The 21,192-nt window shown below is 41.3% G+C and overlaps 1 protein-coding gene across 1 annotated transcript; it reads left to right on the top strand.

Moving 5' to 3' along the window:
* The first annotated feature begins 647 nt into the window (after window positions 1-647).
* Window positions 648-20,763, top strand: smarcal1 (SWI/SNF related, matrix associated, actin dependent regulator of chromatin, subfamily a-like 1). Its single transcript, XM_084725281.1, has 17 exons — window positions 648-1,489; window positions 1,765-2,119; window positions 3,106-3,156; window positions 3,280-3,540; window positions 3,649-3,699; window positions 3,803-3,986; window positions 5,514-5,664; window positions 8,759-8,920; window positions 10,660-10,725; window positions 12,357-12,497; window positions 14,641-14,859; window positions 15,593-15,663; window positions 15,818-15,920; window positions 17,267-17,449; window positions 19,298-19,398; window positions 19,600-19,696; window positions 20,383-20,763. The coding sequence occupies exons 1-17, from the start codon at window positions 1,118-1,120 to the stop codon at window positions 20,575-20,577; spliced, it is 2,763 nt and encodes a 920-aa protein (XP_084581407.1). The 5' UTR covers window positions 648-1,117; the 3' UTR covers window positions 20,578-20,763.
* The last annotated feature ends 429 nt before the right edge of the window (window positions 20,764-21,192 follow it).

The raw sequence follows: 21,192 nt of genomic DNA, 5'->3' as shown, positions 1-21,192 counted from the left end.
GCTCACTGTACATTATCCTGCTTCTTACATGTACCAAAAAACATCTTTGTTAGAACAATACTGTGTCAATAATTTGACACAAAATATTATTTTAAAATAATTTTAACGCTTCAACAATGGTTGCATTGTTCCTCCAGAGTCTATAATCAGAATTGTGTCCATAGCAACGGTCTGTTCTTCATAACAACGATCTGATATACAGAAATAACAGACCTTAGAATGCTGTAACTGACCAATCAGAACCGAGTATTCAACAAAGCCATGTAATAATTTGCGATAATAAGGCATTATCTAGAGACCGTTTCTCATTAGAATGACTTACAGGCTCTTTTTTCGTCACACTGGCGAAAATGAGCTTTCATAGACAACAGTGTGTTTTGTCTTGTGCAAGAATATCCACTTTAAAATAACAGCTAACTACTTACCTACTAGCCTAAACTATCAGAAAGAAGGCGATTAGGTGGTTAGCTCAGCAGTTACCCTGCCTTCTCAAATATTCACTGTTTTTTTAAGCTAACATATCAAAGATATTTGCCCAGGTTGCGTTTATTCAACACAACAAAGCAGAACAACGATTTATCGTTCATGTTGGCAGTTAACCTCTCTTCTTTTGCCACACCTCTTCATCACCGAGCAGCCACCACCTCCACGTGCCTGCTTGTTTTTCTACGTCACTTCCTACGCGGCAGATTCTGGACCTGCGACAAGTTCTCAAGCAGCTTTAATTGGCGTGTTTTTCCCTGCCTTGCTCGTACAAACCTTACGATCGTTGCCATCTTTAGATCCCACTGTTAATCATCCGCTCTTCCGCGAATGAACAGTCACAGATGTGTACCACCGTCGTGACGCTGTCGGAATATTTTGTCGTAAAGTTTAGCTAACTCTTGCCGCCCCTGTTAGCAACGTTAGCCGCTACCGTTAGCAGGCTCGACTGCAGTAGAAGTTCACAACCTTTAAATATAGTCCAGACAGGTTTATGGTAGCCCAGATGGCTCTACGCAGATCACTTGTTCGTAGGTAACTAGACGTTTTGGCTGGTTCAGAGTGTGACTGATAATCATCTGACTTCGTGAACGACTGAAGCAACGAGTTAGCCTAAGTTGCTGCAAAGTTCATCATGTCTAATCAGCTGACTGCAGAACAACAGCGAAAGATTGAGGAAAACAGACGGAAGGCTTTGGAGAGAAGGGCCCAAAGACTTGGACAGACTGTCAGCAGCAGCGGCAATAAGCAGAGCTCAGTAGGCTTCAACAGCACTTCGGTGCAGGTACAGCCCCCTAAACAGAGCCTTACCTCAAATCCTGCCACACTCACCCATCACAGAGAGACGCCCAGCTCAGCGCCTGCACCAAAACCGTCTTTTCCACCCTTTAAAAAAGACTCACAGAGCCTTTTTAACCGAAATCAAGGCCCAAAGCATCAGCAGTTATCTGGCCCTGGCGGCCAAATCAATCGGAGTTCACTGTGCAACTCTGCTTCTTCGAGACAGGTGAGATTTGTCATTTTTTTTGAACATGCTTAAGTCATGGCTGGCTTTTAAACTATTTTTATTAAAGAATGAACAAAAAAAATCCTGTACACATCAGATTTCTTATAAAGGATGTTTTTCAAGTTTTTACATGTATGTATTTTTTTTTTTAATATAACAATACAGTGTTGTTAACTTTTTTTTTGATCATGGTATTGTTGTACTGTGAGTTTTTGGTATGGTTATCTCCCTAAGTTATAGTATTTCCTCATTTCTTGTCCTGTCTTTCCTTGTAGATACAAGTCATTGATCCACTTCCTCAGACAAAAAGTCAACATGTGAGCAGCCCTGTCTTCTCTAGTGGAGGAAGCGTTGGTGTGAAGCCCACTCATCCCAGCACTGACCTCTCCTCCTCCAGCTCTGGTGGGGCAGTTGTTGGCTCATTCTACAAGCAAACTAATAAACCTGCCCAAAGTCCTGTGGCACAGCTTCCCTCAAACTCATCAACTTTGAGTGCTGTACCTGCAAAAAAGCCTGCCATCTCTGTGAGAGGAAGATGTGTATCTCACACAGAGGACCGCTTCAGAGTAGAAGTTGGCTACCATGCAGAGCTTATTGCAGTTTTCAAGTCCATTCCCTCAAAGAACTATGGTAAGTGTCTGCCAGTGCTACTATGCTGTTTTGCAGCCAAGTCTCAGTGCTCAGTGCTTTTTGCAGCCCCATGGTCTTCTCCAACCTTGGGGAGGACCACCAACAACACATTCTTAACCTGTGGGAAACACTAAGCGTATGTGAACACAAATGAGGAACAAGTTCTTTTCTTTAAAGATTAATTACATAAGCTCTATCAGTGTAAGTATATTCAGGAGTAACAAAAACTGTCCACTACAGATGCAGCAGTTAATCGATTTAGTATCTGTATTTACAGATACCCTAATATTCCACTGATAATTGTAATAGTAGCCCAATCAGAATAAAAATGCCTCATCTAACCACCTCAATCAGAAGAGACTGGCCCAATCTGGCCTGATTAGAAGGAATTTCCAATCAGGCTCTACAGCAGCAAAATATTAGCACCCAATAGCCATGGAAACGCTAAATCTGATTGTTTCTCTCTAGTTGGAATAAATAGTCTTTCTGCACATGTTTGCCCCATGTGGGGGAACATTATGTGATGTGAATGAGTTTCCTAGAGGGACAGACATTGGCGCTTGGACAGCAAAACCGGTCTGTGGCTGACAAAACTTTTTTGTTCGTAGGAGCCATTTTTTTTGTTTTTCTAAAGAATTTCAAGACATCACAGTTTCCTTGTAAATGATGCAATCACCACGCATCCATCATCACTAATAGACACAGATGTGTGACAAGAGGATGCAGAAGAGATTGTTTTTCAACCACTCACTTGCTCTCAATATTAAGTTGTTTTTTTGTATTAATTTTTCATATTGAGACACTCCATCTTGAAAATTGTATTAACAGGAACAACCTCTTCTTCTTCTGTTATACAGATTAATACAGATTAAAAACTTCTCTCATCAGAATGATTTCAGTTAAGTTGAAGTCCATGTATCTGTAGTCTGTCTGTCATTTCTTACTTTCTTTTGGAATAAATGCTAAAGTATTCTGTTTTGCCTTAGATCCTGCCACAAAGATGTGGAACTTCAGCCTGGAGGATTATCAACAGCTAAGTATGAACATTATGGAGATATTCTTGGCAGTAACAAGTTCTCACTGTTCTTATGAAGGAACCTAAATTAAAGGCGTGACTTCTTTGGGCTGCTACATCTCCTCTTCTTTTCTCTGTGGTGTAGTGGAGGAAGCAGCTGGCATCGCCTCTGTGTCTTTGAGGCCTCTGGAGGGAATGGACGCCGTGGACGTCGCAGCGGCCACCAGTCGAGCTCGTGACGGCGCCGCACTGGGGGCACTGCTGAAGCTGTGCAACGGCTGGCAGAAACCTGGGGCCGTCCTTCATGGCCAGTGCATCATGGTGTCTCGAACAAAGTTTGAGGTTGACATTGGTTACCATGTTGATGTCATTGCAGCATTCAAGCAGATGCCAACAAAGAACTATGGTAATACAGTCAAATTATACAGTTAATATCTTTTTTCTGTCTTCTTGACAGTCTTTTATCATGTTGCATTTACAGCTTCTGATATAGATTTTTATGTGTGTGTGTCAGACATGAAAACCAGAAAGTGGAGCTTTTCACTCGAGGATTACAAGAGACTCAGTGAGTAACAGTATTTGCTTTATTTAGCTGTGTTATCTCTGTGCTCCTGTTTGTCTCTGTTACATTTGCCATCTTGTCTGACCGTGCTGTGTTCCATACCCAGTGGATCTCCACAGTGGGATAGCAGCAGTGGAGGTGGAGCCTCTGCCCAGGGCAATAGTCCAGGCTTTCTCTGCCAGGTTTGACGGGACCGAGGCCAGGTCTTTAGACGTCCCTGAGGCAGACCTCTCCAGCATCGACCCCTCGCTCACCTGCAGCCTCATGCCCTTCCAGAGGGAGGGAGTCAAGTAGGTGCCTTTGAACAACCATTAGTGCTCTCTCTGCATGGCGTAGCCAATAACTCAATACCAGGAGACAGCTATTCATCTATAATTTGCTCAGTCCTGTGCAAATGAAGAGAAACTTATCATAATAAGCCAATATGTCTGTGCCATTTCCTCTGTAATTTCAACTCTTATAGATTTAAAGGGATGGACCAGTGTGACTTCCACTCACTGTCATTCTGCAGCTTTTCATTTGACAACCACAATTCCAAACAAGTTGGGATGTTGTGTAAAACAGAATACAATGATTTGCAAAAACCTTTCAACCTAATTACAGTTCAAAGACAAGATATATAATGTTCAAACTGATAAACTTTTTTTGGTAAATATACTCTCATTCTGAATTTGATGCCTGCAATATGTTCAAAAACCTTGGTACAGAGGCATGTTTACCACTTTGATACATCAACTTTTCTTTTAACAACACTCACTAAGTGTTTGGGAACAAATTGTTGAAGTTTGAAGGTGAAATTCTTTCTCATTCTTTTTTGATATATATGACTTCAAATGCTTAAAAGTCCAGGCTCTCTATTGTTGTGTTTTGTGCTTCATAATGCACCACATATTTTCAATGGGAGGCAGGTTTTACTATGAAGCCACGCTGACGTAGCACATGAAGATTGTGTCTTGGCATTGTCTTGTCACAGATTATGACTTTTTTAAGTTGCTGGTAACAATCTGGATGGACCTTTTTCTTGTTTAGCTTGGAGGACACGACGTCCATGATTTCTGAAAACAATCTGAAATGTCGACTCATCAGGCCACAGTGTCGTCCATGTCAGATGAGCTCCGGGTGCAGAGAAGACAGCAGCGTTTCTGGGTGGTGTTGTTATATGGGTTTCTTTTTGTGTGGTTGAGTCTTAACTTGCATTTCTAGATGCAGCAACAAATTGTGTTTGTTGACATCAGTCCTGAGGACATTTAGTAATGTCCCTCACAAACTCATGTTATTTTTTTTAATGCAGTGCTGCCTGAGGGTGTCGAAGGTCACTGGCATTCAGTAGTGGTTTTTGGCTGTGATCCTTACATGCAGAGATTTCTCTGGATTCTGTGAATATCTTAATGATATTATGGATTGTAGATGGTGAAATCCCTACATTAATTGCAGTTTTGTGTTATGAAACTTCGTTCTGAACCTGCTGGAGTATTTGTCTCCACAGTTTTTCACAAAGTGATGAAACTCACCTCATCCATGTCTGTGGAGTTTTTTAAGCATTCCACAACTTTTCCAGTCTTTTGTTGCCCCTGTCCCAATTTTTCGTGACTGTGTTGCAGGCACCAAGTCCAAATTGTGTGTATATTTATAGAAAAATAACAAAGTTTATCAGTTTGAACATCAGATATGTTGTTTTTGCGCTGTTTCCAATTGAATAGAGCTCAAAAAGAATTTGGACATCATTGACATGTAGATTTAAAGGGTTGGATTAGTGTAACTTCTACTCACTGTCATGCTGCATTTTTTCATTTTAATATTTCTTTGTGTCCCTGTAGTTTTGCAGTGTCTAAACAAGGCCGCCTCCTTCTGGCTGATGATATGGGCCTGGGGAAGACTGTGCAGGCCATCTGTATAGCAGCCTACTACAGGAGTGAGTGGCCCTTGCTGGTGGTGGCTCCCTCCTCTGTGCGATTCACCTGGGCCGAGGTAAAAACATCCAGCAGCCCCCTTTTGTTCATTAAAATTTTGTGCCCTAGAAGAGAAATGTCTCATTACTTAGTAGGTGTTACGAATTTATCACTTTGTTTCCATTTAATGGTGTCATTATCAGTCAGCATTAAGTCAGCAGGCGCAGTCTTAAGAATATCCTTCTAGTCTCCTTTGGCAGAAGTTCTGTCCTACACTCTATAACGCTGGTTTCTGCTTAAAGCTTTCTGTATTTGAGGAAAGTTAATACTGTTCCCCAAGGACTGCTTGCACTCTGTTGGGTACTTTATCTTCACTAGGGGAGTTGGCAGTATTAAATGTCATGCTTCCACCTCTTTGTCTCATGGGGCCAGATGATAATTTGAATTGTGCAGCATTGATTTATGATGAAGATGTTAATACAATTTATCTGTTTGGCCACTTTGTCCAGTTCTGTTGTTCATAAAGGTCAGCTTCACCTGAACTTAATCTATATATTTTTTGTACTTTGCATATTATTTTAGATGATCTGTTGGGCTTCTGCCTGTTATTTGATTACTACAATACAGTGTTTCACCCAGGCTGACTGGGTGTGGGAGTATGGTTGTCTGTGTCACACTTGGCTGCGACACTACATCGAAAATAGACCCTCTTGATAGTCATAGCAACATCATTCCAACAACATGACACCTTTCACTAGAGCTTCAATGTCTAAATATAAATATGTAAATATACATAAATGTCACAGACATTGAAAAAACAACTGGGTGAAGGGCAGTTTTTTTTTTTTTTTTTTTTTTTTTAGAGATGGGACCAAGCCGATCCGGTATTGGCTTCTTTCCACAAGTCTTCTGTTACCTCAACATAGAAAGATAATGCAGCAACACTGCGTGTGTGGACACTACGCTGCAGTAGAAAGGCACACTGGACATGTGTGAGAAAGACGGCTGTGAAATGCAGCAAAAGCCCCAAGCTGATTTTGAACCTGAGACATGAGCTGCTTTTCTACTATTGTGCCAAATGTGGGCGAGCTGTTGTGTGCCAGCTATATTTCCATTGTCACCTCTGGTGTTAGATCTGGCCTCAAGGGGGTATGTAGGAGCCGGTTTCTAGGTGCAGATGGCCCACAGTTAACCATAAAGCAGGGCTAACCAGGGCTAATTGTGGCGGGGAGCTGAGGTGGAGTCGAGGGTCATAGGCGGGGCTTACCTGGATTTGTGCAGGCAGGCGGGTGCATGTAATTTAAGAAGAGATGTCAGTGCAGATCATTTCTCACCCACCTGGTTTTATGGCTATCTGGGCAGAGGATCATGTCCAATGACAAACTGAGGGCATTTGCCAAAAGGAGGATGTGATGAAATGCATAGTAGAGGTGGCAGTGTGGGATACAAAGCAAAACGGTACAGGTCTATGAAAAAAACGAAAAAAAAAAAAGTCAGTAAAACCAAATAAACAGCTTTAGAATTCATAGGATTTGTCAGTTGCTGTGTTGATTGTTGAGTCTCATTCCCATGATGTCAAATACAAAGATATTTTGAGTTGGTAAAGCGTCCCGAGCACAGCAAGATAAGGAGAAAATAAGAAGGTACATATGGAGGGCGGGGTCTCTGTGGGTGCAGGTGCTGCCTGCCTCACACTTGTGGTGGGTCCTGGGTGATGATTGAGAGTGATTAGTTTTAGTCTGCATCGTTTCGGGGAAAATCCTGCACAGTTTGCTTGTAACAGCCTCTGCAATAGGTCGTTACTGTCACACACACAGATGTGAGACCATTAGGCCACTATGGCACACTTGGCAAGCATTAAAATGTTAGTGCCTCTTTGTCCCTGTCTCCCTTTCAATTTCAATACCTTCCAGTTTCAGGGTTCAGCTCGACTGTCCCTTCTCTCTGATTGTGTGTCTCATGTTCTGTAGGATCTATTCTCTGCTTAACTCGCAGCAGCAGCAGCATTACCAGGCTGCACTAACAGCACATTTTCAGAAGAGCTTTACTCTGCCTTCTGTCTATTGACAAGACAAGACAGTCTGTTCTCTAAATAGATATCTTGGATCAAACACAGCCCCCCCCCCAATCAGGAGTTGGAATCGCGGAGGAGAGTTTAGTCACAGGATGTCGTCCCCATTAAAGGACACTTACTCTGTCTGGCTCGGCTCTTATCTGCACTGTTAGCCTCGTGCATTTGGCCAGATCTGCTTCAAAACATGGAGGCCATAACTTAGTGAGTTTAAGCCAGGTTGACAGGCGAATATAGAGCACGTAAGTGAATTGTCAGAAACATTTGGGCCACAGTGGATGTTTTTTTAAACCAAATTATTGGTTGTTTCTAAATAGAAACACCGAATAGTTGTTAGAATGATTAGAAATAGAATAGGATCAGAACTGAAAAATTGGTGCATCTCTGATATCTGAATATAGGTATCTGCCATTACGATACAATACCAGTACCAGCACTCTTTTTTCCTTGATGGTCATTGTTGTTGTTATTAGTAGTAGTAGTAAGATTACATGAGGCTGAAACGGAACTTCAGTCTGGAAAGATTGTGTAGTTTGTGTAATGGCACTCTTCAACCATTGTGGGGCGCTGTAGGATTCATATGTGCAGCTGATAAGCTCAGAGATGGCCCTCGTTTGCATAATCTCCCATGCTGCATTGCTGAGAGTTTGTTAGTGTTTGTTAGTAATTTGTTCATCATGTGTTTGTCATGTGTGGGTAATGTGTTGGTCCAGAACGTGGTGGTTTATGTTGGTTTATGTTGATAATTGTCATTTTTATACTTTTTTTTGTTACACCATGAGTGAGGTGACTGGTATATTTCTTTACTGCAACTGTACCTTAGAATTCAACTCAGACAGCAGAGTCCAATACCTGATGAATGTCTTGTGACAGTATTGGGCCCTGATGCCTATATGAGATCAGATCTGTCCCATCTCTAATTAGCAACATTAAACACTAACAAAATTATCATTGAATGTTTCTGTGATGTTCATTACAAGTTTCAGAGCTTTGCTTTGTTCTCAGTGGTAGTGGAAGAGAACCGCCTGAAAACAACACTGTTATTCAGAGGAGTTCAGTTTCACTCTGCATCTCTGACCTGAGGAAGTCTCTGTGCCTGCAGGCCTTCAGACGCTGGCTCCCCTCCCTGAGTCCTGACAGCATCAATGTGGTGGTGAAGGCCAAAGACAACCTGCGCTCTGGTTTGATCAACATCATCAGCTACGACCTGCTGAGCAGGATAGACAAGCAGCAGTCAGGAAGCCCCTTCAATGTTCTCATCATGGTTAGTTTGTGTGGTTGAACTGTGGAAACCGCTGATACTGATCACAGTTACAGTTATCAGCTGCTTCTATTTCCTAACAAAAAACTCGGAAGAGAATCATTCCTATACAGATCCTCTTATACTGAGGTAATCAACTAGTCTGCTTACAGTGTTCATTTTGGGTCTTTTCACTTATGGGGAAAAAAAAATAAAACTAATGTAGCTGAATTCTAGTTTTAAAACTTTACTCCCATTGTTATTGCAAAAAATGCAACCTAGCTGTAGTCGTTGCATTCGTATGTCCAACCGATGTAGTTTTACAATAATCCACTCTGTTGTTCATTTGTAAAAACTCAAAAACTTTTATTCTACGGTGTAACATGCAGGTAAAATCCATCAAATTTTCTTTGCTATATAATTTATTAGTAAATGATGACTGGACACTGTTTGAAAACTGTGACTCCACAGCTCGTCTAGCCTCCACTGATTCCCCAAAATAGCCATAAAAATAAATAAAGTCTATTCTAGACAAAACGTGTTGAGCTTACAGTCAATTTATTTAAAAAACACACTTGTCCTTTAGATTGTTTTATTGTTAATGTCAGTCAAACCTTAGAACTCAATGTACATCTTCTATGAATAGTATAAGAAAACTGTGAGAAATAACAAGCTAATCTTCGCCTCATTCACCTTTGCCTTGCGGTTACCCGCCTGCTTCTGCTGCTGCCTCAGTTTGCTGCTTGCACATTGATATCCCGACGAAAAAGAAAAGATTGTGACAAACTGCCAAAAACGAGATCCAGCAGCGAAACTCAGTGTTCCTCAGGCTACCAAACAAGCAAAAGCCGTCTGCTGCTAGTGATGGAGACGGAAAACAAATGCACGTGGGACAACACCTGTTGAAGCGCGGTCATGTAAGGCCTCCTTGAGCGGACCTTCGTTGAGGGAGAAGGCAGAGGAATTGGCAGCGAGCCTGGGAGAAGTCAATTTCAAAGTTTCCATAGGCTGGTTTAAGCAATTTAAAAAAGAAAGAGAACATTGTGTTTAAGGAGCTGCACGATGAGGCTGCTGAGGCTGACAAAGTGTTTGAAACAGACAAACTCTATTTTGAAACAGTAAAGTTCAGTAAATAGCAAAGCTGTTTGTTTACCGTCATCGTTTTATATTTATGTAATAGATATATGAATGTTAATTAGATGCTAGTGTGCAGAAAATAAGTGTCTTTTTGATGGGGGCTCGGTGTGGACCAGTGTCAGACTGATGGCAACCTGACTGTGATACAACGACATAATTATGGCTGGAACTGAGAATTTAAACAACAAGACGTAACACAGATTTCATACATAAAGTCATGGGGGAAAAAATAATTGGAGGTTTGAAAATATTACTATGTAATGTCGTGTTATAATCAAGTAATTTAATCGACACATAATTTTACAAGGAATCAGACAATGTACAGTCAGTAGAGTTCAGCTCTCCACCAGTCAACCCGAAAAGAATATTTGGATGCAACTCCTTTGTAATAACCAACATTTTGATTAGTAATTGTAATGTAATTGAATATTTTTCTCAGTAACTGTCCTTTAAGTACATGAAACTAGTTAGAAACATGTAAGTAGTTACTCTTTAGAACTGCTAGTATTCACAAATCCCTTTTCATGCAGCCAGTTGAGTCATTAATTGTGTCTATATGTGTTTTATTTTGCCCTTAAAAGTAATTAGTCTGTCATAACTAATAATGATTTTGTCATTCTGTGCAGGACGAGTCTCACTTTCTGAAGAACATAAAGACGGCTCGTTGTAAAGCAGCCCTGCCTCTGCTCAAGGTTCTGCTTCTTCTCCTCCTCCTCTTCCGTTAAATGTTTTTTGGATGAATAATTTCTGCAACATACATCAAAGAAGTTATATTTTCACTTGTTAGTGGCGTCACCTGGCTCTCAGCAGGGAATTTCAAAAATATCCAAAAGAAGCAGATCAAAGAAAACATGCAAAGGTTTTCTTTACAGTCCTTTAGGTCACAAATCAGATCTGAGAGTGTTCCGGGTTTGGCAAGAAGGAATTATCCAGATAATTCATTAAAACTCGTGGAACAAGACCAAGATTTACACAAACTTGGCTGTCAGAAAGACCTTGGCTGAGCTAAACAGTTGATTAGATTTTAACAGCAAACCAGATCTGGGATTTCCTCCATTATTTTTTTGTAGCCTTGACATTTTGACTTGTTATAACAAAAAAGGCACAGGTGAGACAAATTTCATTAACAAGCAACTCGGTTCCATTAATTATTGCAAAGAGCCAGTGAGCCAGCATGAACAACACCAGGACTGCGGTGGAACAGGAGAACAGTGTAGGTAGAGAGGTTCCCCGGACGAATATTTCAGTCCTTTAATTCAAACACTGCACGTTAAGTTTTTGAGGACTGTTGTTGCAAAAGTCCTAAATTGCTAAATAACCATTTTATACTTGCAGTAACAGATCTTATTTTAAAATTTGTGCCCTTGTCGCAGCTACTGAGAGATATTGATCATTGTTTTGTAGAAGTACACTAAAGATGCTAACTAGAACCATGTTGGGGGTTCTACCTAGACCCCCAAATAAATGGTTACACCTGGAACCTTTAGAAAGGTTCCACCTGGACCTGCCTGTGAGAGGTTCTATGCAGAACCTTTCCACCTTTTAAGGGTGGCAACAAGAACCCACCCAGGTACAAAGAACCGTTGATAAACCAGGGGGCTCGTCCAAGAATTCTTTTACATTCCAAGGGTTTAATTGAGAAGTTCTGTGCAGGACCTTTCGACCTTTTAAGGGTGATTAAAAAGAACCCAGCCAGGGGGTTCTACCAAGAACTCTTCCATTCCAAGGGTTCCATTTAGAACCCACCCAGTGGGCTCTACTGAGAACCGCTTTATATTCCATACTCTTTTAAAAATCTAAACAATTTTTTTTAAAGGTTTCATCTAGAATCTTCTTGTTTTCTGAGGGTTCTACGAAGAACCATATTGTGTTCTACACATGAGGCAAAAGCACAAGAACACAAGTAAACTTACTTGAGATTGGGGGACATTTAAAAGTATCATCTGAATCATGGGTGAACATTTAAATGTTTCAGGGTGAGGATCTGTTTACACTCACGCCTTCAACAATCCTTTACAATCTTTGGATGAAAAAGGGTTCTTAAAGGAAGCCTTAGTCTTATGAAGAACCCTTGATGAACCTTTTCTTCAAGAAGGGTTCTTCAGAAACAGTCTGGGTAGAAACTCAGCCCTTGAGGAAGAACCCCGTCATAACCATTATGTCTAAGAGATGTGTAGTACATGAATATCGGCTGAAACAGATTCACGAACCAGCTGAAGCTGAGACGTCGCAGCTTTTGGCTCATGGTTGGGTTTTTATTTCTTGCTCTGTCACCGAGACTCCCACAGCAGGGCTCTGATCAGAGATGTTTTTCCATCCTCAGGCAGCAAAGAGAGTGATCCTTCTGTCTGGGACCCCTGCCATGTCCAGACCCTCAGAGCTTTACACCCAGATCCTGGCTGTCAGACCCACACTCTTCCCTCGCTTCCATGAGTTTGGGATGCGCTACTGCGATGCCAAACAGGTAGCTTAAGTCTTAAGAGGCCCTGTCTGTCCAAGTGTGATGCTTAATACTGTTGAGCTGAAATTGGCTGTAATTCCAGGACACTTCAGAGAACATAGAGGACTTCAGGTGTCAGATTAGCAAATAGTTATTTTTCTCCCTCACTTGCATTGTATAGTCTGTATGCTTTGAGGAGGATGTCCACTGTGTGCACGAGAGTGGGAAAAATTCTCCTCTCGACCGTATGATTATACAGGTGAAGTGCACTTTAAAGCGATAGTTCGGATTATCTGAAGTGGGGATGTATGAGGTGCTTATGGACAGACGTGTATTAGGTACACTAGGTAACAGTCACCACGTTCCCAGTTTGGAGAAGCAGAGAGGAGCACCAGCACTGAAGCTTAGAAATGAACTCTTGTGGACTAGAGGATGACGTGGGAGTGGATTTTGACTCCCGTCCCATCCCGTTCCTGTCAATCCACAGAGCTCACAGGTCTTCACTGGTCAAATGGTCACAACAAGCCACCAGAGCAGACAGAAGAGAAGGAAAAAAAGACAACAGAAAGACCAGCATTGTGCTCAAAATAAAGAAAGTAGTGTTTATTCATATTTAGAAAGAGAAAACCGCTCCTGTTGATTTTTTTCCTGTCCAGTCCCTTTCCCATAATGATCAGTGAACTTTGCTCACATCCTGTGGGAATCCTGTGTCATGTGGGGTTCCTGGGAAAAAATGGACAGTGGACAGGGTCAGCAACAAAAGTATTTAATCCACTAAAAACAACCACCTTAAAAAAAATCGATACCAGTGTAAGTGTACACTATATTTAGAATATTTTCACCACTTTACTTTCCTGTCTGATATTAACTGCCGCTATGGCAGCCAGATATTACTCTCTCCGAACCAACCAAACTCCACAGACAAAATCAACAATGTTACCTTGCAGAACATGTGAGTTTGTGGTCTACCACTGCCTTGATCAGTTAGTTTCTTTGTGTTATTGTGTGATTCTGTTGAATCTGAACTATACATTAAAATACCGAAGTTGAACAATAACATAAAGAAACTAACAGATCAAGGCACTTACACTGGTATCAATTTTTTTTAAGGTGGACATTTTTTAATTGGATTAAATACTTTTGTTGCTGACCCAGTCCACAGTAGAGGCTAATGTTTTTTCCCAGGAACCCCACATGACACAGGATTCCAGTGGGATTCCCACGGGATGTGAGCAAAGTTCACTGATCATTATGGGAAAGGGACGGGACAGGAAAAAAATCAACAGGAGGGAAAAAGGCTGATTTTGCCAATAGAGTTCGGTTGATTTGGAGAGGGCAATATTTGGGTTATGTAACAACAGTTTCCAGTCAGAAAAGCCAAAGAAAAGCAATGAAAATATTCTAAATATAGTGTATACTTAAACTGATAGATTTTTTTAGGTGGACTTTTTTTTCTTTAAGTGGTTAATATACCTTTTTTTGCTCACGCTGTCCACAGTAGATCATTTCTTAGCTTCCATGCTTGCACCTCTCTCTGCTCCTCCAAACTGAGGGCGTGTTGACCGTCGTCTCCTGTAGGTTTCATTGAACACTGACTAGTTATAAGTGCCTCATACAATTCCACTTCAGATAATCTGAAATTTCCCTTTAAACCAGTGTATGTTGCTCCACCATTTATTTCATCTCCCCTTGTTTCTCTACTGTTTCCATTTAATCTCTTTGATTAATTTTATTGGGTTCAAGTAGGGAACACGCTACATGATTCAAAGGCCAATTACATCCTTAATTTGGTCATGATGACTCATTTTAAAAGATTGTGGAGATTTTGCACTGCTCTGTAAAATTTGGCTTTATCACCGTGGAATTTGCATAACGTGGCTTTTGCATCCTGATAGCGACTCAGCCCAGCTGGAGCAGTCACAGTTGTGACAGATGTTTTATTCCTATAACTGAAAGTGAGCGTTTCAGTCTTCTAGTTAGTCTCTGGCTTGACTTACATTAAAATGAATCCCGGTGTATAATTAAAAAGAACCATGACGCTCCAGGGGTCTGGTTACTGTTAAATTTACCTCATGTCTTTTGTCTCTCCTTTTTTCCTTCCCATCATCCTCTATTCTTTTCTTAATTTCCTCTGCTCTCCATCCTCCTCTGTCTCCCTCCTGTCTAGATGACGTGGGGGTGGGACTACTCAGGCTCATCTAACCTCGGGGAGTTGAAGCTGTTGCTGGAGGAGTGTCTGATGTTGCGCCGCCTCAAGTCCGATGTCCTCTCCCAGCTTCCTTCTAAACAGCGCAAGGTCGTCACGGTGACCATAGATGGGATCAGCACCCGCATTAAAGCTGCTCTGTCAGCTGCTGCCAAGCAGCTGACCAAAGTAAACTACAATGTGAGTTAGAAACATTTTTCACAGTCCCAGAAAAACTAGAAAAGTCACAGAATTTTAACACTTTATGACTCTGCTCTGGTGACAGCTGTGGCTGGAGGCATTATGTTTGCGGGTTGTCCACCCGTCCCATCATTGTGAAAGCATTATCTCAAGAGTAGGACTTGACAATGAGCTGATTAGAATTTTAACATGAAAGGTTAAGGTCACTGGCCTTGACTCATGAATTCACATGCTAATTATGACAAAGTTCCACACACACATCTAGATGACAAACAAATCAGATGCAGTCCCATCAAATCAAATATTTTTGAAAGCCTGATGCTTGATGTTTCATATCAAGTATATTAAATATGATATTTGATAGACAGTATTTTTAAATAGGTTCCCACAAAATCACACAAGTCCTCCTATTTCCTGAAAATAAAATACAGCAGTGTGTTCTACTTAAAATGGAGTCTGTGGTTAAAAAGGCTTCATAGTTAGTTAAGGTTCTGTCCTCTTCACATGAAGGAGTCCTCTCAGGCCTCAAACACACACGAGCGCTTTTAAACCCGACCCAGAATCCTCCAGCGAGCGTTATTTTAAGAGTTCTCACACACTCGGATGGGAGTGAGTTGCTGAGCTTGATTGTTCATAATCACGCTGCTCCTCAGAGTAATGGCGGTCTTATCGAAGCATCAAACAGAGTCTGGTGTCAGTTCTTATCTCGCGCTGTTCCTTATCTCTTTTTCAGAAAAAGGAGGAGAAGGAAGCCCTCCTCGTCTTTTATAACCACACAGCTGAGGCCAAGCTGCAAGCCATTATGTAAGTACAGACCCTCTAATGATGGGGGATCAGCGAGTCGATTCAGCTCAGATTTGATGAGTGCTGAGATTAAACTGTAAAATGAATCAGAATCTTTTGTCAGACCGTTGTGATTGCTCCGGATTTGAGATAACTTTGTCTCTGTCACTGCCAGGGAGTACATCACTGACATGCTGGAGGGCGGGAGGGAGAAGTTCCTAGTGTTCGCTCATCATAAGCTAGTCCTGGATCATATCACCTCCGAGCTGGGACAGAAGGTGAGTAACGTGTACAGATTCCACGCTGCGCACAAGCCTTAATAGGCAAAGTAATAGAATGTTGACATAAAAGAGCACATTTTGACTTTTTCAACCGGACCGACTCCTTCGTGGGAGTTAAAGTCGACTCTTAGGTCAGCGCTCATCAGTGTCTGCAGGGAACAAGTGTGGGCAGAGCTGAGCACATCTGAGCTCAGTACTACTACTGTATGCCTTAACATTATATCAAGATTTATAAGGAAAAGTTGTTGAATTTTATGATGTAGGCAATGTTTCAGTAGATACAGTAGACAGCTTGACAGTAGCAGTTGACACACCCCTAGGTTGGGGAAGCGGAGTAGGAAGATAAGCGATGTATTGCTGTGGACAGGGTCAGCTGCACAAGGAATTTTAGCTACCTGTGAAAAAAAAAATCAACATTAGTTTGTACGCTATACACACGCTATATTTAGAACATTTTCACTCCATTGGCAAAATCAGTAATTTTACCTGCTGCTTCGGTCTGTTAGTTTGTTTGTCATTACGTGACCTCTGTGTTTTAAATGTTTTTTACGGTGGCCAACAAGAGCAAATGCATAAAGGCGCTGCAGATACAGAAGCGCACTGCAAATAAGAAAACTGATGCAAAAGGAAAATGCTGCATGTGCAGTCATATTCTTTTTTCTTTTTCTTTCTTTCTTTCTTTTTTGCATTTGGCCTTAATCTTACACAGTATTATGAACGAGCAAAAGAAAGAAAGAAAAAGACAAAAAAGAATACGTACCTTTTTATGTGGCCTCTCCCGACTCCAACTTTCCTCCAACCATAACTTTCTTCTTCTCATACCGTATGTTGATACGTCCGCTAGAGTCCTGGAGCTCTTCCGTTATATGACTGGATATGCAGCGTTGTCCTTTCGCATTTGTTTTCTTATATGCAGCACGCTTCTGTATCTGCAGCGTATTTGTGTATATGCAACCCATTTCTGTATATGTAACTTGTTTTTGTGCGTTTGCCCTTGTTGGCCACTTTTTATGGATTCACCAAAGTCATACTATCATGTAAACAAACAGATGGAGGCGTCAGTAGACCAGCTACATATTTCTCCTTCAAGTGGCTAAAATATGTTTTGTTGCTGACCCTGTCCACTGCAGTTCATTGCTTAATTTCCATGCTGGTACTCCTCTCTGCTTCTCTAAACTGTTGGTGTGTTGCCACCATCTACTGTAGTAAATATGCTGACTGTCAATTAGTACCTCATACAGTCCCACTACACATAATCTGAACCATCCTTTTAAGGGATAGGTGTTGGTTAGTCGTGTAGAAAATGGCCCGGCAATGAAGCGTTTCTTAAATTTCTTCTGCAGAATGTCAGTTACATCCGTATTGATGGGACCACTCCATCAGCTGAGCGGCAGCAGCTGTGTGAGAGGTTCCAGTTCTCCACCAAGACCTGCGTGGCTGTTCTGTCTATCACTGCAGCCAACATGGGTCTCACCCTGCACGCCGCTGACCTGGTGATCTTCGCGGAGCTTTTCTGGAACCCTGGGGTAAGCCATGGAAAATTATCACTGCAAAATACTGTGTCCAGCCCATCCCAGCTCTTTCAGCTGGAGCTGCAGTAATCACTGCTCGATTCCTCCGCGTACGGCTTTGTTGCGTTCTGCCTGCAACATGGTCGTCGGAGCTGATCGTGGCCATTCTAGACATTGCTTGTGATTCCACCAGAAGTGCGGTCATGGAGGGCCATGAAGCGACATACGCAGCAGAGTCAAGGCTTTCAAACATTTGCTGGTTCCTGCTTCTTACTGATAAGGATTTCCTGCTTTTCCTGCATTGATTTATTTATTTTAAAGTGTTTGTTGCAACCACACTGTCAACCTCTTTTAGCTCAGCTATAGGCCCATATATTAACTATATGACACTCAGACACTCCTTAGTGAACCTTGTAAGCAGCTGTTTCCAGCAAAAAAAAAAAAAAAGCTTTGATAAGCCCATTTTAAACTACCTGCCAACTCCAAACAGAAGATGCCACAGCGAGAAAATAAAAAATATCAAACTGCCAAAGAGCCAGGTGTTTTTTTTTTTTCAGGAGTTGGAAGAGACCCAAAAAGAATAAAGAAGAGTGAAGAGAGGACTTTACATTCTTGACTTCGATGCAAATTTTGCTCAGTCTTCTCATTATTATGAACAGTATGGTGTATTTTTGTATTTGTCAGTGTGTTCTGCTCTTTAGCCTCTGCTCTGTGTGACGTTTGATGAAAGCGTAGAAATCTTTGTATCCCTGCGGGAACAAGAGAGGACAGTACTGTCGTTCATAAATTGGAACAGAATTTCACTTTTTTTTTGCAGCCATTTTTCATCCAGGCATCATGGGTGTTTTCTACTAAATTTAAGGGGAGACATTACCTGAATAGTGATTTTTAAACACCTTGTCCTAACTTGGACAGCAGGACGTTTTGAGCTGAATTGCATGCCCCGTTTGTAGTTATTCCTGTCGCTTGCGTTGAAAGTGCTGCAAGACAGGGGATCATGGAGTAGAAATGAGGAGTTACCGACACAATACTGTCTTATTTAACAAGAAAAACCTAAATAAGGTGTCAGGTGGCTGAGGGAGATCACCAGGGAGCTGCCTGTCAAGGTAAATACCCCTCACTGATACCAAGCTGCTTGCTGCTAGCTATACTGTGTGTCATTTCCAGTAGGAAACATCTGAATATCACAGTATAAAACCTGTGTTTTCTGTTTAAAAAGTACAAACGGTGATCTGTGTCGTAGGATGAGAATTTCACTTACTAAACTGTGAACATCTACCAGGCGTTTCGACAGATAAATCACCATCATCATCATCACAATAATTTCACGTCTGAAATCTACTTACTTTCATATTTTCCCAGCTTTTTGCTTGCAGCTGATCATAATTTCCCACCCTGTGTGTGGTTTGATTAAACACAGGTGTGCTGCAGGAGCTCACTGGAGCGATCCCCCGCCACTTCTTGTTTCTTCCAGTGAGGAACTAAAACAAATAAAATATCTGCAGTTCACACAATGATGATAATCTGTTTTTTTTTAAGTGACTGAAGGATCAAAGCATCACTAAAATATACAGCCTTGATCAGACAGATAGAGAGGCGTCCTTTCCAGTAGTTTTGATGAGTGTGATGCAGACTCTGAGTCGCAGCAGTCAGACAGAGACTGACAGAGGGAGCGCTCGTGGTCTGACAGCTGCATAATAATCTCTGCATGATGAAACTATTGATAAAGTCAGTAAAACATTTGATCAACTTATGTCACTGAAGTGCAAATTCAAACGTGTCTGACACTCGTATTCAGTTAGGACAAATTGCACAAAAAACTAAAATGCTCCTTTTTTGCTCTGCTTGTTTTTTCCCCTGCAGGTTCTTATTCAGGCAGAGGACAGGGTGCACCGTATTGGACAAACCAGCAATGTGAACATTCACTACCTGGTTGCAAAGGGATCTGCCGATGATCACCTGTGGTATGTGTCAGTCAGATACACAGATAATGTTTTTTTGCCTCCCGTATTCATCAGTCTTCCATTACTGTCTGCCACTGAGACCCGACTAAACCAGCAGGGGGTCGAGTGAATGTGGGTTGCGTGATCTGCATATTGTGACAAGCACTGAATTGAACTGTATCTGCTTTATTATAATAATAATTTATCTATGTAATGATCCAGGCCGATGATCCAGGCAAAGATGAATGTCTTGGAGCAAGTGGGTCTATCTGAGTCAAACCTCTCTGACAATGCATCGAACGCCAGCTTCCACTCTAAGGTAACATAAAATCTCCCTTACCAAATCAAACGTGCCTGTAGATTGCTGCAGATTCTTGTTTTTGGTGTACGTGAATAGCCTGCCCATGTTCTACGAAAATGTCCTGCCTCTTTTATTTGCTGGTGACACGTCTTGTCGCTTCGCATGAAAATTTTGGCACACCGGTTTGAGAAGCAGATGAAAAGCTGTCGTCTATTTTTTAAAATGGTTTCAAATGAATAAGCATTTTTATAATATAAAAAGAGTGCAAAAGAAAAAGCCAAGATATTCATAGAAAACCCTGAAATAACTCAGGTTAAATTTCAGGAGTCAAATAAGTGGAAAAAGTTACATTAAAATACACCTGAAAAATTCTTCCTAGTATTTCTAGGAGAAAGAAAGTAGTTTAACTTCATCATATGGCAGACATCCCTATCTCCAGGAGCGAGCTGTCCCTCTAAGTCTTCCTCATTCACTCATATTCTACAAGACATTTTCACATGACTTTAATCATTCATATTGTTGGACTTCCCTTAATCAATACACATTGAAAAATAGAGCACCATCTCTTTGGAACAGTCTACCTTCATCACGACAGTCAACCTCTTTTACAATGTTGAAAACTCTTTGTACCGTATGGGTGCAAATAGAATAACCTAAAAAGAATCAGTGATGTTACCTGATTATTTGTGTTCGTGTGTGTTCAGGACCCTAACCAGAGGAGCATCATGGAGATGTTCCAGAGATCTTTCACTGCAGAGGACGACATGGACGAAGCCATCCTGCTGGAGGCTGCAAACGACTGGGAGGACACGCCGCCTGAAAACAGCTGTGGTCAAAACCTCGGCATGGTCGTACAGAGCCCAAACAAAAGGACCATCAAAGATTATTTCAGCAGATGACTTGGAAACTAGTCATGTTGACAAATCACATTAACGTAACTTTGTTTTGCTTATTGGAGAAAAAAAAGTTCCTAGTTTTCAGCCTATAATTACTTCTTTTGAACGTATCAACAAATGCTTCAGTTAATTGTATAGATGTAACATTATACTCTAATAAACCTATATTTTTATTTTGCTGAAAGAAAATAAATGTCTGACTCAAGGTTGTTTTAGAATCCTTCTGAAAATGTAACCTGGCTGGTTACTATGGTTACAGGATGAAATGTTCAGGTTTCCTGAAACACTCTGATTTTACCAGGAAAAAAATTATAATTTCTGTTTAGCATCTAATTTTCATTCTCACAGTCACAAAGCTAATTTAGCTAGAGAGGGTTATCCTCAAATGTTAAACTCCCCTGTCAAGGAAAAAACACATCCAAACCTAATCACTCTTAGTCATAATGTCTCAGCAGGAGAGCAATTAAAATGTATCTGGACCAGAGGGTTTCAAAGTCTGAGACTGCAGGCCCGAGACAAAGCCTGGAAAGGCACCTGCCTCACTCACTGTTTTACTTTCTTAATTTCTTTCAATTCCTGGATGCCTATAGGATCATGATTATGTTATTTGACACTCAA

Source organism: Lutjanus erythropterus, chromosome 8, assembly GCF_056507025.1.
Source record: "Lutjanus erythropterus isolate fLutEry1 chromosome 8, fLutEry1.hap2, whole genome shotgun sequence".
NCBI lineage: Eukaryota > Metazoa > Chordata > Actinopteri > Lutjaniformes > Lutjanidae > Lutjanus > Lutjanus erythropterus.
Note: the sequence above shows the minus strand (reverse complement) of the source record. Positions and strands in the feature narration are given on the sequence as shown.

Excerpts from the sequence above, each read along its gene's own strand:
- smarcal1 (XM_084725281.1), top strand. The coding sequence starts at position 1,118 with ATGTCTAATCAGCTGACTGCAGAACAACAGCGAAAGATTGAGGAAAAC. Across the intron at positions 3,157-3,279 it reads GGAGGATTATCAACAGCTAA|TGGAGGAAGCAGCTGGCATC; the intron begins GTATGAACATTA and ends TCTGTGGTGTAG. Across the intron at positions 3,987-5,513 it reads TTCCAGAGGGAGGGAGTCAA|TTTTGCAGTGTCTAAACAAG; the intron begins GTAGGTGCCTTT and ends GTGTCCCTGTAG.